The sequence below is a fragment of the Triticum dicoccoides genome, chromosome 3B (assembly GCF_002162155.2).
Source record: "Triticum dicoccoides isolate Atlit2015 ecotype Zavitan chromosome 3B, WEW_v2.0, whole genome shotgun sequence".
Taxonomy (NCBI): domain Eukaryota; kingdom Viridiplantae; phylum Streptophyta; class Magnoliopsida; order Poales; family Poaceae; genus Triticum; species Triticum dicoccoides.
Window position 1 is genome coordinate 17,706,742 of NC_041385.1, and position 16,064 is coordinate 17,722,805.

The 16,064-nt window shown below is 46.2% G+C and overlaps 1 protein-coding gene and 1 non-coding gene across 2 annotated transcripts; both read left to right on the top strand.

Annotated features, from left to right (window-relative positions):
* Window positions 1-5,470: 5,470 nt before the first annotated feature.
* Window positions 5,471-11,506, top strand: LOC119279104. Its single transcript, XM_037560496.1, has 13 exons — window positions 5,471-5,584; window positions 5,722-5,794; window positions 5,875-5,969; window positions 6,085-6,159; window positions 6,706-6,786; window positions 6,873-7,028; window positions 7,123-7,215; window positions 7,318-8,786; window positions 8,895-9,109; window positions 9,191-9,315; window positions 9,402-9,440; window positions 9,723-9,788; window positions 9,924-11,506. The coding sequence occupies exons 1-13, from the start codon at window positions 5,471-5,473 to the stop codon at window positions 11,172-11,174; spliced, it is 3,852 nt and encodes a 1,283-aa protein (XP_037416393.1). The 3' UTR covers window positions 11,175-11,506.
* Window positions 11,507-12,055: 549 nt separating this feature from the next.
* On the top strand, window positions 12,056-12,129 carry TRNAI-UAU. The gene has a single exon. It is a non-coding gene; the product is annotated as a tRNA-Ile (tRNA).
* Window positions 12,130-16,064: the final 3,935 nt, after the last annotated feature.

The following is a 16,064-nucleotide window of genomic DNA, read 5'->3' on the forward strand; positions in this document are numbered from 1 at the left end:
TTAATGTTCATCCAGGTGCACCTGCACCTGAGAGCAGCCACACCTTTCTCTTTCGGAAGCCATGTTAGTTAATGCGCACAACTGATCTCTCAGATATGGCCCTACACAATCTCTCGAGTGGGTACCGAGTCTGTTAGCAACCTAACAATATTTTTTCTCGATCTAGTACTCTTCTCACGAATTCGTGTAGCAATTTAGGGATTACAATCACAGGATACAAGAATTTGGGAAGGAGGAGGAAGAGGAAGAAGATAGCCGCCGCCGCCGGGTTTCGTGATCCACTGGATGAGTTGGTCGTTGCTTCTACCCACGTACTTGTAGCAGCAGCAGCCAGAGGATTCCTAGCCAGGCCAGGCCCATGTGATGTGCACAGGCAAGCCCACGCGCAAGTATGGGCTAGGGTTGGGCCCTAACATCCCCCCTTCTTGAAATTCGGCTCGACCCCAAGCCCGACTCCACCAGGAACCTCCCGGATCCCATTGCACTCGATTGTCCGTGACTAGCTCAAAGTCGCGGTGGTAGCTGAAGTAGGGAATGAATTTAACGACGTGGGAGTAGTAGTCGTGGATAATGGCGCCCAAGTTGAAGAAGATGTCGAGGAAGTAGTCGTTGTCGAAGCCGTCGATAGAGCCTTGTGCGAAGCCGGTAGAGACAAAGATGACACCCCTCCCTTCTTGAGAATGTTCTTGATCCGAGCAAGTACATAACACCATTTCACCCATGCTCCATGCTCCCTCGCTGATTAACTCCGGCCTCAGATTCCTTGATGGTTGACGATCAGAATCTGGCAAGGCCACAAGACAGCGGACAACCAAAATCATAGCACAACTCGGTCCTTGAAAGACCTCCTGTCGAGTCAATTTGATTATCAACAATAATGCAAATCCTCCAGGATCCCAAGACCTGCCTCGTTGGTAGAGGTGCAAGTCAGGTTCCAGCATACCAAGATCACCAGTGACCGCAGAAGTTGAATAGAGCCAAGACAGGGAGCATATGTTGTCATAGGCTTCGAGTTCTTTCTTGAAAATGCGCAGCAGATAAGCAAGGAATAGCCTAGGCTCATATGACACAACCCGTACAAGAAGGTCATTGGTTCCTTTGAATCTCGAGTTAAACCATACATCAACCCTTGTACTTGCCGAGTTAACCACTATCCAGCGTTGCACTGAATCAATTATATGCACAGTGCAATCACACAGACTGATTTGACTGGAATCCTCTATTCTCAAATATGCAAGGCAGGGTTGCTGATTCAACTGGAGTAAGAACACCCAGTTTAGGACTTTGCTTCAGTGGAACTTGCGCATAATATTCAGAACGAGAGCTCTTTCCAATTCAGTCAGTCCTTCAGCACAACAAGTGGTTGCACACATGTCTAAAATCTTCTTAAATTTGTGAGTAACAGGAATGCTCCTAATGGCAGCATCTGACAAGTTCCATGGCTCTTTGTGTTTAGACGCAACATCTCCAGTGTTCCACAATATCTCAAGCCCCAAACGAGTAGTGGCCTCCTTGACCTGTACTGCTCTGAAGTTGCCTGAAAATGGTGGCCACAGTAGCTCCAGCGTCACATTCTCTTGATCACGTACTTCAGAAGATGACTGCACAAAAGAGATCACTGACCACCACTCTATAGCACACAAGTGTAAATCATCCATTATTGGCGTTATCAGCTGACTTGGGACATGGACATTCTTTTGTCTAGGAGGAATCCAGCAAATAACCTTCTGACAAAGACATGGCTGCAGCTGCAAACTTGCCAAATACCTTGAGGATTCAGGAGACCAAGCAAATGGCGGCCACGGCATGGGTCGTATCACCTTTTCATCTGCTTGATCCACCAGAAATGATGGCCAAGGCATTGGTTGCAGCTCGGCCTTGCTGCCACTACCTTGCAAAATGAGAGCTCCTTCTCCAATCACCCTCTGTAGCCTTACTATCTGGTGACAATTATCAGCTATAGTTATCACCACTATATGAACCAAAGAACATATCTCCCAAAAAGGCCAATGCAGTAGCTCTAGTAAAGACACCATCCCGTTGTGTATGTTCTCAGCCTGAAAGTGGATAGACATGCCACACAAAGGAACTTCAGGGTCTCCCTTATTAAAAGTTCGGCGAATAGATTGATCCAACTCAACTGTTTTTTATCCCCTGAAGTCAAGATACCCTGGTCGGGGGCGCTCTTAGCAGTACAAACTGTCCTGTCCAGAGAAACATGTTGCTCTTCATAAGCATTAAGAACATTAGCTGCAACTATATCAGTTGACTGCGACGAAGGACCACAAAACATTGGAGAAGGCATGTCTATTGCAAATCCAGCAGACTCTACTAGAAGCTGAAGCAGTCTCTGAACCGGAGCATTTTCGAAGCCAACAAACGGACCGTGTGCCTTGTGTGGTAATAAATTGTGCTTCAGTACTTCTCCTGGATCCCAGGTCAACGGCAAATTAGTGTTGCCTCGCACATACTGAGTAGGAGGTGGCTGTTCTTGCAATTCGTGTTTCATCCTTGGCTGCTGGTCCGGTGGCCACCACACATATTCAGAGTCACCGGAGACGCAACCACAAGCTTTGCCATGGAACAGAACAATGTCTTGCATAGAAATTTGATTAGGAAGTACGCCGACGATGGTAGTGGCCGATGAGAGTGACGGGGTGGCAACAACTCGGTACGAATCATCTGTCGAACAATTCACGAATGTCTTGGTGATGTAGTCCAGGGGCACATTGTAGGTAACCTCGATGATCTCCTTGGCCTTTGTGGTGGATGAGGAAATGCCAGTAGGTACTGCAGGTGTGGTGAGGACACCAGGAGGGGTCTCCACGCTGCGTACTTGCCCGGGTTGGAAGACAACACCGTGGCAGTCACCACTGCGAGGGACTCGGCACTCATGACAGAGTCAGCGAACTGCTCAACCTCCTTGTTGCTGAGGTCGACGACGGGCTCGGGGCTGGCGGTGGTGACCTTGTTGACGTTTTTGGTGGCGACAACTTGGTTCGAGCCATCCGTCGAACAAGTGATGTGCGCCATTGCAATGCCAGCAGGGGGCTCGTCGTGGATTACCTCGAGCAGTTCCTGGGCCTCGGTGGTGGAGCCGGAGACGTCGGGGACAGGCATTAACGAGGCGTGCGTCGTGGTTGAGGCCGCCGGATCGACAAGCGGGTAGCCCCAACTGGATCACCCATGCGCGCGGCCGCGAACTCGGCCTTGATACTATCCATCTGCGCCGATAGCTGCGCGAGAAACCACATCATCTGCTCGTCTGCGGTCATGGCGTCCCACTCCGGTGGATAGACGAGGGAACAAGGAGCCTGCTCCGGATCGGGCATGGTGCTGTCGCTGGTGGAATTGGGGAATCGAGCGAGGTGGTAGGCGAAATTTACTGGCTCTGATACCAGATGTTAGCAACCTAACAATATGTTTTCTCGATCTAGTACTCTTCTCACAAATTCGTGTAGCAATTTAGGGATTACAATCACAGGATACAAGAATTGGGGAAGGAGGAGGAAGAGGAAGAAGATAGCCGCCGCCGCCGGGTTTCGTGATCCACTGGATGAGTTGGTCGTTGCTTCTACCCACGTACTTGTAGCTGCAGCGGCCAGATGATTCCTAGCCGGGCCAGGCCCATGTGATGTGCATAGGCAAGCCCACGCGCAAGTATGGGCTAGAGTTGGGCCCTGACAGAGTCCGTCCATGCATGAACAATTGAAAGAGAAGGAGAAGCCAATCCACGGCTAGCTGGATAAAGAAGAAGAATTTAAGTCTACCGCCATGTTTTCGCTCTGTCAAACACATGACACGCTGTTGACATGAATAAGTGGCGTCGGGATTCAAAATCTGGAATGAATTGAGCGACTACAATTACAAATATAGGCAAACTGTACCCAGGCTCTCCAAATTCTCTCACACCATCTTCTTTCTTGAGCAATGCTTCCATTCCATCTTAACCTACCTCCACACGTGAAATTTCATGGCAACAGTGGCTTCGAAGCCGGTGAAGGGAAGGAGCGGCGGCCACTGGCAAGGCCATCTATGTCTCTGTTTTTCCAGACGTGGTCAAGGCCAGGTATGCCTTGGACGTTGGCGCGTACGAGGCAGCGAGCCCAGCTTTGCGCTCTCCCGATGAGAGCGTGGAATCTCTGGTGGTAACACTGGCCCGTCTGCAGGTTGTAGAGGAAGCTGCCCATCACCCTACGACTAGTCGCGTGAGAGAGGGGGGTTGTTCGAGTTGCGCAGTGACGCGCGTGGCCTTCCCGATTGCCCCCTCCTCCTCTATGGAGCAGTTTGTCCTCATGCAAGAAGGTTCTCCGGCATGAGTCAACGCGGCTTGGTTTGGCTTGTGCGAGAGCGTTCAATTTGGCTGCAAAGCAGACATACCTGGCTGGTGAGAACACGGCTGCTCCTGTCGGCGAGGAGGCTGTAAGGTACTCCCTCCGTTCCGAATTACTTGTCGTGGAGGGACATCGACAAGTAATTCGGAACGGAGGGAGTGCATTAGGAGATGGTAACTCTTGGTGCGGAGTATGTCAAGAAGGCGATGTTGCGCACGGTTGAGGAGGAATCATGTGAATGGAGGTTGCCATTGTCCTTCTCTCAATCTCTCCCCTCCCTTTTTCGATCCATCCAAGAAACTGAAGCAAAGTAAAAAAAGTCAGCTCGAGATTTGCCGGGAGGGCAAGTCAAATGAGAGATCATTGACATGTGTGATGTGGTTCCTCACTAGGCATCGACAACATGAAGCACACATATTTCCCGAGGGCCTGATGTGCTACACCACTAGCAGGAGTGCTGACACGCGGCAGGGGCTGAAGGACCCTAGTGATGGCGGTCCGGTGGGACGCTCCCCGGAGGGAGCCGCTCATGTGGGCGCTCGCCGAGGCCGCCCACTAGCTTCCATTTGTGCTTCTTTTTTTTATCTCAACAGAACACCTTCTAACTCGTTCAAGTTTGACCCTCTATATATAAAAATATGCGAAGATCTACAACCTCAAAGACACACACACACACACATATACAACACTTATTTTAAAACAGAGGGGGTACATTTTAGATTTGGTCAAACGTAGATAAATCTGAATTCCTTTTTGATAAAATAAATAAATCTGACTTAACACCCAACTCAAACTCTATTTATTTTAATTTGAAAAAAAACAATCTTCCTCGCTACGACATCGCCTTTGCCGCGGGCAGCACCACAGCACGCCACCCCGTCTGACACGCGGGCCCCACCACACGCCTGCAACGGCACGCGACACCGCGCGCGTGCCGCGTCCTCCCCGCCCCGCTGACACTGCCAGTGGGCCATCCGGCGTCCGTCCCCCACTCTCTCTGCCCCGTCCTCGCCGCCCCGCCTGGCGCCACCTCTCCCTCCCTCCAGAAGCCCCGACCAAAAACCCCCGACCAACCACCCACCGCCGACCAAAACCCTACCCCCCACCGCCACCGCCACCGCCACCGCGGCCCCGCGATGGTCGTCTCCTTCAAGCTCGCCCGCCGCGGCCGCCGCTTCTACCCGCCGCCTCCGGCCTCCGCCCCCGCCGCCGACGCCCCGGACGCCTCGCCCAAGCCGCCGCCGTGGGAGGTGAGCACCCTCCCCGTCCCCGTCCCCGTCCCCGATAAGCGCCGCCTCCGTCCATCCCCTCCGTATCCGCTCATTTCGCCGCGACCTTGACCGTACGGCACGGGCGCTCACCATCTGACCGAAACCCGTGCGTGCAGGCCGCCGCGGCGGGGCCGGGGCTCGCCATCGCCGCCCGATCGTCCGCGCACGGAGCCGATGCCGCCGATTCCGGTGAGGCCCCGACCTGTCCGCCCCGATTTCTTCAGTTAATCTGTTATTCCGAACTCGCTCAAATGTTGCTCAACGACAAGCTGGTGATGCTGAAACCTCTGCCGCTGCAGGCCTCGAGGCGTCCTTCGCGCTGAACCTGTTCCCGGATGGGTACTCGGTCGGCGGGCTCGACAAGGTCTGCGTGCGAATCGCACTGGCCGCTGCTGCTACATGTTTGTTCGTTTGTTTTGTGTGATTACTTGATGATGCTGCTCGGTTGCTCATGGCCGAATCTGTTGGTTTCGGTGCAGGGGATGCTTGTGTTCCTCATTGGTGATGATCTAGAGAGGATGCCCTACACCAGGGCGTCCACAGCTCTGCTGTCTGTACGTATGGTGCTCATTTCGTTTTTCTCTGTATATATTGTCAAGGGGGAGAGGGGGGTGACTCGGGGGCCGGGGGGTAATTAATCATGAGTCGGTTTCCAAGTTACAGAAACAAGGTAAAAAAAGGAGTGATTAATTGCACCGCGGAGTGGGTGCTAGACTTCACAGTCCATTCCTGTGCAACAAATTTATGGGCGCGCCGGAGGCGAACACACGAGACTAGAGGGCATTTCGACTGCCGCCAAATTTGTTGCACACATAGTTCTCTTTTGCTGATGAGATCAGAGTAAAGTATTGCTTTGCATACATTTCATGGAGCCACTGCACATTTTATATTCGTGGGAGTGTACATTTTATTTCTTTTATGGCATGTTCTTTCTGTGGGGGAACCACCACATAGCTTTTGTTGCATATTTATTCCCAGAAATTCAGAGCACCCTTAACAAGTTATGTAGTCCTGACTCCAGATGGTCTTCTTATTTCTGTTGCATATTCTTGTAGTGCATCATCTGTGGATTTTATACTTTTATAAATGTGTTCTTACAGGATATTGAGTATGGCTGCTTGCCTAAAGATATATTGCACGGTGTCCCTTGCAAATTCCAAAATGGAATTGTTGTTTGTGAGGTTAGCTCGAGTCGTATCTTCCAACTTCAGTGTCTGTATTATCTCTGCTTATGCGGGTTTCCTTTTTTACATTGTAATGTACGCAGGTGCGGGACTACAGGTCCTTCCTGTCGAATGGGGATAATTCTTCAGAAGACGACTTCCCCATAATGAACAGAATTGCTCTTAGGTTGGGCACTGAATGTGTTGTCAATGATCTATCTTTGATTGCGGATGCTTCATGGACTTATCATGAGAAATTGGTCAGCACTTCTGTAAACCTGAAATGGCAATGTTTAACTCTCATCTGCTACTTGCAAAATCCCACCTGATTTATTTTTCTTATGCATATTTCAGATTGCCGAGTCGACCATCATTAATTCCTTGCAACCCAGGCTTAATTTGGATCCTAAGCCATGCCTTGAGAAGCTTTGCAACTCTGTTAAGAAGGTACCCCCGCTTTCAGTTCCTGGATCCTACTCAATTCTTTTGTTAACTTTAGAAAGTACTGCAACTTAGCTTGTGCTTTTGTGCCAAATTGTATGTAAATAGATCGATTTAGGTCTACATAAGGGAAGACAACGAATGAAAGAGACATCTCTTCTCAATATTTCTCCTGGCCCTCCTGAACAATGCAAGCCCAAGGAATGCGATGCCTGTGAAGGTGCAGCAGTATGCATTGAGAATTCAGCTCTAGAAGTCTTGCCAAGCGGAATACTGAGCTGCTCGCCAGTGAACTGTCCATCACCTCCCCAAGTTAACAGTGCCAAATCAACTGCAGTGTCTGATCCCGAAGATACTACGCAATGCTCTTCTTCCATTATCAACAGTTCTGCCTTCTGTGACAGAGAACAAAGTGCATCAAGTACTCCTGCTTCTGATAATTTTCTTCAGAATCATGATCAGCATCAGGTGGACTTAGATACCATGGAGGTTGATCATAAAAAGGGACGATTCCTAAGAGAGACAGTTCTACCACAAAAGAGAAAGGAGGGCTCGAATCTTGAACATGAAAGGCTGTTTTCAGACAAAAGTGCAAGGTTGAGCTCCCGAAGTTCCGATGACCAGTTTCAAAAGTCAGCGGAGGCTCCAAATAAAGAAGGTCTTATGCTAGGATCTCCAAAAGAACTGTCGGCTGAGGACAAGGTATATCAGATAATAGGCAACAAGGACATGGAAGTACATCAACAGAAGTCCTTCTCAACTCCTTCCTTGAACATAAAGGATCCATGTCCAGAAAAGTTTGCCGAAAAGGTTAAGCAGGGTTCTCGGAAAGAACTGCCAGTTGAGGTTATGGTTGATCAGACCATGAGCAAAAAGGACATGAGATTACAGGAACAGAAGCCCTTCTCAGTTGTCTCAACAAATCACTCACTTCCTTCCTTCAACAGAAATGAGTCATGTTTAGAACAGTTCCCTGAAAAGGTTAAGCTGGGATCTCAAAAAGAGCTGCCGGTTGAGGTCAAGTTAGAACAGTCAATCGGCAGAGGAAAGGAAAATGAGCCCCTGTCAATACTCCCGGCCACTCTTCCACACTCTTCCTTGAACAGAAATAGTCTGCATATAGAAAAAATCCCTGAAAAGGTTCACTGTTCGGATACAAGGATGAGAGAAAGTCATCTCGTCTCATGTGTAGATGTGGACAATCACGGAGGAGAGCTCAAAGACAGTTCAGTGACCCCTGTAACTTCCTGCAATGCAAGTTCAAGAAATGCAGATGCCAAACCTCAGGAGGATAAAGCTTCCATGGAGCCCCAACCTACTACTTCAAAGATAAAAGTATCAGAAACTTCTACCATTTCTCTGAACCAGCAAATCCATTTCGAAGGGCAGAAACAAGCTGATATTCTGGTCAGGCGTTCGTGTGAGGACAGAAGCTCAATAGTACCAGGTGTTACTGATGGTACTAGCAGTCAATTTGGTATTTCTCCAGATATTGAGGTGTGCATTGGACACCCTTTATATAACATTGAACCTAACATAGAAAGGATTCTATCAGAGGTCATCCTGACCACGCAGAGGTGTTGTACAACTTCACTCTGTACTTCTCATTTTAAGTTGGATTTTTTCGGTACAACTGGTGCCAGAATTATAGAAGTTCTTTATATTGTTCATTATTCTTTATGTAGGCATGCACCAGATGGGAATGCTGCTAAAATTGATGGTCTTGAAACATTGACGCCAGTGAATTCCTGCTCACCATCTTGTTTCATTCGGTATGAGGGTGCTGAGGGAAGTCCATACACGCGGGAGGAGACCATTTCATGCTGTCTAACTAGGAGAACGAAACATACTCGAAATATTAGAAGCCTTGTTTTTCACCGTGTACAGTATTTCTGTAGAGGTGGGTTTATTTCTGCTTGCGCACGCATACTCTTATTTTGCGCTTAGTTCTACTCTTGTTCTAAAGCATTGCACATGGCAGGTATAATTGATCAATCTCATTACATACTTTGCCTTCTTGAGTCTGATTCACCGGATGACCATCAAATAGCTGTTGAAATGATATCGGGACATGAGCGTTTTCACATCGCTACTCTCCCCACTTCTGTGAGTACTATTTTAATTCAGTTTTACAATGCAAGAATAATACTGTAATACCTCTTCATCTCTGTCTCCTCCATGGTATGCTTCAGGATCAAGCAAAGAAGTTTGTGGATCAATTCATTCTTCTGGTAAGTAAGCATTGTCTTCCAAGGCATTCATTGTTTTGACAATAAAGAAATTGAACCTTTCTGTCTTTGTCTGGTTAAAAAAATACATTCTGTCTGTGGCCACTTGCCACTAGGCACTGACAAGCTGTTGATATATGTTTAAATATCAGTATTTTTTTATTGTTTACCCTTTTTGCATATTAAACTAGTTGCTGCCCTGGATGATTTGTTTTAGGAACTGTCTTCTTTGTATGCTGAAATAATATGTCAGGTCGATTTCTGAGTTTTGGGTTGTATATGCAGATGAAACGGGATGGCTACACACTATGCAATTCTACGGTCTGTAATGGATTCTCTGAACTCACACAGGTAAGATGAGGATTCCTTTTAATACTCGCATTTTCAGTAGCACTCTCTTCTCGCACATTAAGATTTCCCAGATATTTTCCCATATCGACACGCCGCCTTTTGCATCACTTACTCGAATACGCCATCATTTTTCAGCAATCCGCAGATGTATCTCAGCCCGGCTATCTGACTGGAGAACATCCACAGTACCAGGGGTTCTCGCCTTCTGTTGCAAAAACCGTTGTGATTAATGAATGTAAGGATACAGGTTTTGCATCGGAGAAGAGGCTCCCAGGCCCAAATGTACATGCCAATGCTCGGCAGCAAGGGAGCCAGCAGTGGGGACTGCCAGATGTACATGCCAATGTTCTGTATCAAGGGAGCCGGCAGTGGGGCCTGCCAGATGTGCATGCAAATGCCCAGCACGAAGGGAGTCATCACTGGGGGATGCGAGATGCGCACAGAAATGCCATGCAGCAAGGGAGTACTCAGCAGTGGGGGCAGTCATATGCACACACAAATGCTCCACGGCTAAGGGGTAAGCAGCAACGGGGGAAACCATATGCAGACACAAATGTTCTGCAGCGCAGGAGTAACCAGCAGCGGGGGAAACCATATGCGCATGCAAGTTTTCCGCAGCAAGGGAGTAACCAGCAGTGGTGGCAACCATACGCACACGCAAATGTTCCGCAGCAAGGTGGCAATCAGCAGTGGGGGCAAACATATGCACACGCAAACGTTCGGCGCCAAGGGAGCCAGCAGCAATGGGGGATGCCGGATGGTCATGCAAATCTCCGGCGTCAAGGGAGCCAGCAGCAATGGGGGATGCCAGATGATCATAGTACAAATGCTATGCACCAAGGGAGCCAACAGCAATGGGTACAGCCAGAGCAGCAACACCCAACGCCGGCAAACGTCGATGCATCCCACTTCTCGAACCCTGGTTACCCAGCCGAGCAGCAGTACAACAGCAGAGCCTTCCAACAAGACCAGAGGCGGCCGCCATTCTCAGGCGGGGCGTGCCCAACGGATCAGCACCAGCACTACTACTACCCCCAAAGCAGACACGATATACCAGGAGGGTCCAGCGAGAGATACCCTACGACTGCGAGCATGGGTGCAGGCAGCTATGGCCAGTGGCACCAGACTCCGACTCCTCCCCCGCAGCAGCACGACGGCACGACGTACCGGTGGCGTTTCCAGGATTTGGGCAGGCAGGCGCAGATCAACAACCTGCCTCCAATGCAGGCCGGGAGGAGCGTGCTGCTGTCGGGGCTGCACCCCGCTGGAGGCCCGCAGACGAGCTCCCCGGCCACCGGCTCCGATGGCAGCGTCACCAGCACGTTCCTGGTGCCTCCCAGCGGCTACCACCAGTACCCGCCGCCGCCGTCGCATGGCATATGCTGAAGGGCGACGTTATCAAGCATGGTTTCGTCGGCGCGGCGCGCTTTTGGCGCAGGTTAAAAGCACAGGAAGTACTTGCAGCACATAATTTACGGACACTTTGTTTCGACGAAGTTCCTTCTTTTGTTTCGCGCTTCCCTGGTTGATATATAGCAGGTGCACGGTGATTTTTCTATGCTCTGGTAGCCTTAGCATGATGGCTACATTTTTGTGATGTACCGAGGGGTAGGCATGCTTAGCATGATAGCCTTAGCATGCTCCTCCTGGGCGGCTAATATCATACAGTACAGATTACGGAAACTTTGTTCAGGACTGGACTTCTTTTTGTTCATACTCCCTCTGTCCCATAATGTAAGACATTTTTTTACACTACACTAGTTTCAAAAAACGTCTAACGTTATGGGACGGAGAGAGTACTTACCTCTATCCCAGCGGCTACATTTCGTTCTTTTTGTTCATACTTTGTTCAGCGACCTGAACTAGTCCAGTATAGATTATGGAAACGGCTACACTTTTGCGGAGCGCAGGGGATAGTCGGATACACAAACTTGATGGGAGGGATTCTGATGTTTATGCTTGCAACTTCCTGTTAGGGCCAGGTTTGCTTCAGGCTCCTGGCCGTATTCTCATCCAGGAGTTTTTTACATTGTGTTAGACGCTGAGCTGAGCTGAGCTGAGGTGATTAATAAACTAATGACCCCTGATATTAGTGTGCCCTGTTTATAAAAAGATGCCTTTTTTTGTTTCAAACTTTCTCCGAGAGCAACGAACGAACGAGTACCATTTTGCTTGCTATATATATATATACACGCAGTTTTGCCGGTCAATTTGATGTACAGAGAAGCAACGTATAAAATCCGGGAACCAGACTTTTTACTCGTTCAGCTCCCGTAGCTCAGTTGGTTAGAGCGTTGGTCTTATGAGCCGAAGGTCGCGGGTTCGAGCCCCGCCGGGAGCAAAACCTCTCACCGTCACGCCTATTATTCGTTTCCGTACAGCAAATGTTTTTTTAAGAAAAAAGTCTAAAATAAACTTCGAACTTGTAGTTGCTTCCGGTGTTTGTGCTTATGTTTTTGTCTTCATTATACTTTGTTTTTTCTCTGGTTTTTCTTTCTTCATTATAATTTTCATTTTTTTTCTCTTTTTTTTGTTTTCTTCATATTGTTAGTTTTTTTGCTTTTAGTTTGCTTCTTTACCGGTAACTGATTTTCTATTTTACACAAGTGTAATTATTCTCAGTACCCAATGTGCATTTTTAGAGTAGACGTGAAATATTTTTTGATACACTTTCGACATTTTTCAAATATATTACATACATTTTTTGAAATACATGGTAATATTTTTTCAAATATGCATTTTACATTTTCTTAACAACAACAAACATTTCATAAACTACACGAACATTTTTTTTACATTGTTACACATTTCTAAAATTGTATACACTTTTTTCAAACACATGTCATATATAGTCTTCTAAGGGTATGATACATTTTTCCACATCAAGAAAACATTTTTTCTATTTTGTATACAGTTTTTTATAAGTCACAAGCGCATTTTTTATTCTTTTTGAATCACAAATATATTATTTTACATTGTACTATTTGTCTATGAAAAGCCACATGCATTTATCCAAACTCGTGATATTTTTTAGATGTCACTAAAAATTTCTTACACATTTGGTCAGGTTTCAAAATTCGTTCCCAGTTTTACAATTTTCAAAAGGTGTTCGCATTCTTCAGGTTTGTAAAAGTGTTCGCTTTTTCAAAATTGATTGCTTTTTCAAAAAATAGTTGTTTTCCTAAAGTATTCAGAATTTTCAAAAAGTGCTCACACTTTATACAATGTCCGGACATTTCCAAAATTGTTTATGTTTTGAATATTTGTTTACCCCTAAATTTTTTTCAAAGTTCAACGCTTTGGTGTCTGCTTAAATATACCGGGCCACTTATAGTGTCACTCATAGTTGTATGTACTAGTGGCTAGCGGGATGAGCTATACTCTGCCAGGTCCCAAGTTAAAAGAAAAAAAACTCGCTTCGTGCCTGATGGGCCGGCCCAGTCGAGTCCACAGCTAACAATCCCGGGATTTAACATGCCACGTCGACAATCCCTGTTTGGGAACTCACTCAAGGTTAAAAATAGACCGGGATCAGAGGGTTCGGTGTGCTGATTTCCGGGATTTGAAGTTTGGGATTCGATTTAGCTTTCGTCTACAAGTTCAAGGTTTATTTTAGACTTTTTCTTTTTTAAGTATTTTGCGTATTCACTATCCTCTGTGGATATTGTTATCTTAGAAACAACAATGTCCTGTTAGAAAAGAACGCTTTGTGTATACCACCTACTTATTTGCATGGTGTTGCAAACACTTTAAACAAACCTAATGGTACAGTAATTTTGTTGAAGTATCTATTGAAAATGACCATTCAGTGAAAATCTAAAAACTTTCAGCAATTGCCATCACATCGAGAATGTAAGATACAGATGAAAAGTGGGTGTTTGAGGAGGGTTTGGGGTGCCCGGCTGTAGATGCTCTAACCAGCCACTTAAACATAGTTTTTCAAGTAACCGTGTATTCTCACGTGCTAGCTGGTAATGACTAAAAAACATTGGTAAGTTAGGGTTAATATTTTGTGGTCAGGGCGTGTGCAATTACCTATTGGGACAGATCATGACTTCATGGAACTAGTCTTTTTCTTGACATGTTTTAGATAATTATATGTTAACTTCAAAATTTGAATTATCAAGTGTCATACATGAAGAGGTTTTCGATTAATAGAGCAAGCAGTGAAAAATGCGAATTCAACAAAAAAATGTGAATGATATGCAACCGGAAACAGAAGCAGAGCTATATTTTTATGGTAATTAATTTGGATTACTATACTTTTGCTTGCAACATGAAGTTTGGTTCTATGCAAGGCTTGGTTCCATGACTTTTGTTGTGGTCACAACTTCATTTTGGTCTATGAAGCTGAATACTGATATATTATTATTAGTTCATACATTTATATGATTACTATGTTTATATATTTCACACTAGTAGAAAAGGGGCCAATGGTCCAGGCCGGTCCAGCCCATTAGTCCCGCTTCAATCCAGAACCGGGACCAATGGGGGCATTGGACCCGGTTCGTGAGCCCGAGGGGCCGGCCGGGCCACGTGGGCCATTGGTCCCGGTTCGTCTGGACCTATTGGTTCCGGTTGGTGGGACGAACCGGGACCAATGACCCTCGCTCCTGACCCACCACCATTGGTCCCGGTTGGTGGCCTGAACCGGGACCAAAGGCCGACTATTAGTTCCGGTCCATTCCATCAACCGGGACTAAAGGGTTGATCCTCGTTGCAGCCAAAGTTTAGTCCCACCTCGCCAACCGGAGGGGAATCAGACCGGTTTATAAGCCCCTCCCTCTCTGCCTTATTGAGCTCCTCTGAAAATGAAAATAGATGCCCTTATATAGGGAATTTAGGCTAAATTCATACGAATTTCTCTTGAAATTTGTTATGAATTTAAATTGAATTTCCTCTATAAGCGCATCTATACTCATTTCTGAGTAGATTTTTTATATAGTTTTTTTTCTTTTCTGCTATATTTGTTTTTTTCTTTTTATTTCTGAGTTGTAATAAGTCATTAAAAATAAGCATCTATGCTCATTTTTTAATAAAGTTAATCATAACTATTTTTTCTTCTATTTATTTTTGAATTGTAATAAGTCATTAAAAATAAGCATCTACGCTCATATTTTAGTAAGTTAATCACAACTATTTCTTCTTCTTTTTATTTCTGAGTTGTAATAAGTCATTAAAAATAAGCATCTATGCTCCTTTTTTAGTACAATTAATCACAACTATTTTTTGCTTCAATTCATTTCTGAGTATCTTTTTATATAGTTTTTTCTTTTCTGCTATATTTATTTTTTTCTTTTTATTTCTGAGTTGTAATAAGTCATTAAAAATAAGCATCCATGCTCCTTTTTTAGTACAGTTAATCACAACTATTTTTTGCTTCAATTCATTTCTGAGTAGTTTTCTATATAGTTTTTTTTCTTTTCAGCTATATTTTATTTTTTCTTTTTATTTCTCAGTTGTAATAAGTCATTAAAAATAAGTATCTATGCTCATTTTTTAGTAAAGTTAATCATAACTATTTTTTCTTCTATTTATTTTTGAATTATAATAAGTCATTAAAAATAAGCATCTATGCTCATATTTTAGTAAAGTTAATCACAACTATTTTCTTTTCTTTTTATTTCTCAGTTGTAATAAGTCATTAAAAATAAAAAAGAGGCACAATGCTTGTTAATTTGCTTCAAGCCTTTCGGAATAGTGTCAACTGCACTGCACATATCTTTGTGCAGTCTACCGTATTCCTCAAGGCTTGAAGCTAACCAACGTGCAGGAGCATTGGGCCTCTTCGTCATCGTCTCTGCACTCAGGGCTTATAAACAGCTGCGAGTGCCTCTCGCTTGGCGAGGTGGGACTAAAAAAACAGCTGCAGGAAGAATCAACAAAAAAACAGCTGCAGAAAATAAAAAAGTAGTTAGACGGGTCCATTGGTACCGGTTGGTGGCTCCAACCGGGACTAATGCCACCCTTCGGTCCCGGTTGGTGGCCCTAACCGGGACCAATGCCACTCTTTAGTCCCGGTTGGTGGCACCAACCGGGACCAAATGTCTTCGTTTTCCGCCCTTTGGCTGCTGAAAAGAGGCCTTTGGTCCCGGTTGGTGGCACCAACCGGGACTAAAGGGTGCATTGGTCCTGGTTGGTGCCACGAACCGGGACCAAAGCTTTTGTTGCATATACATCACTTAGCGCGACTTCGATCTCTCCTGCTCCACTCCCGTCGCCGCGCGTCTCTACCGCCACCTCGCCGTCGCCGCCCCGCCCCGACGCCGTCGCCGC

What these genes read in the sequence shown, in the direction of transcription:
- LOC119279104 (XM_037560496.1), top strand. Translation starts at nt 5,471, where the DNA reads ATGGTCGTCTCCTTCAAGCTCGCCCGCCGCGGCCGCCGCTTCTACCCG. An exon ending in GGACTTATCATGAGAAATTG is followed by an intron (nt 7,029 to 7,122) that starts GTCAGCACTTCT and finishes TGCATATTTCAG; the next exon opens with ATTGCCGAGTCGACCATCAT. An exon ending in GTCATCCTGACCACGCAGAG is followed by an intron (nt 8,787 to 8,894) that starts GTGTTGTACAAC and finishes TTCTTTATGTAG; the next exon opens with GCATGCACCAGATGGGAATG.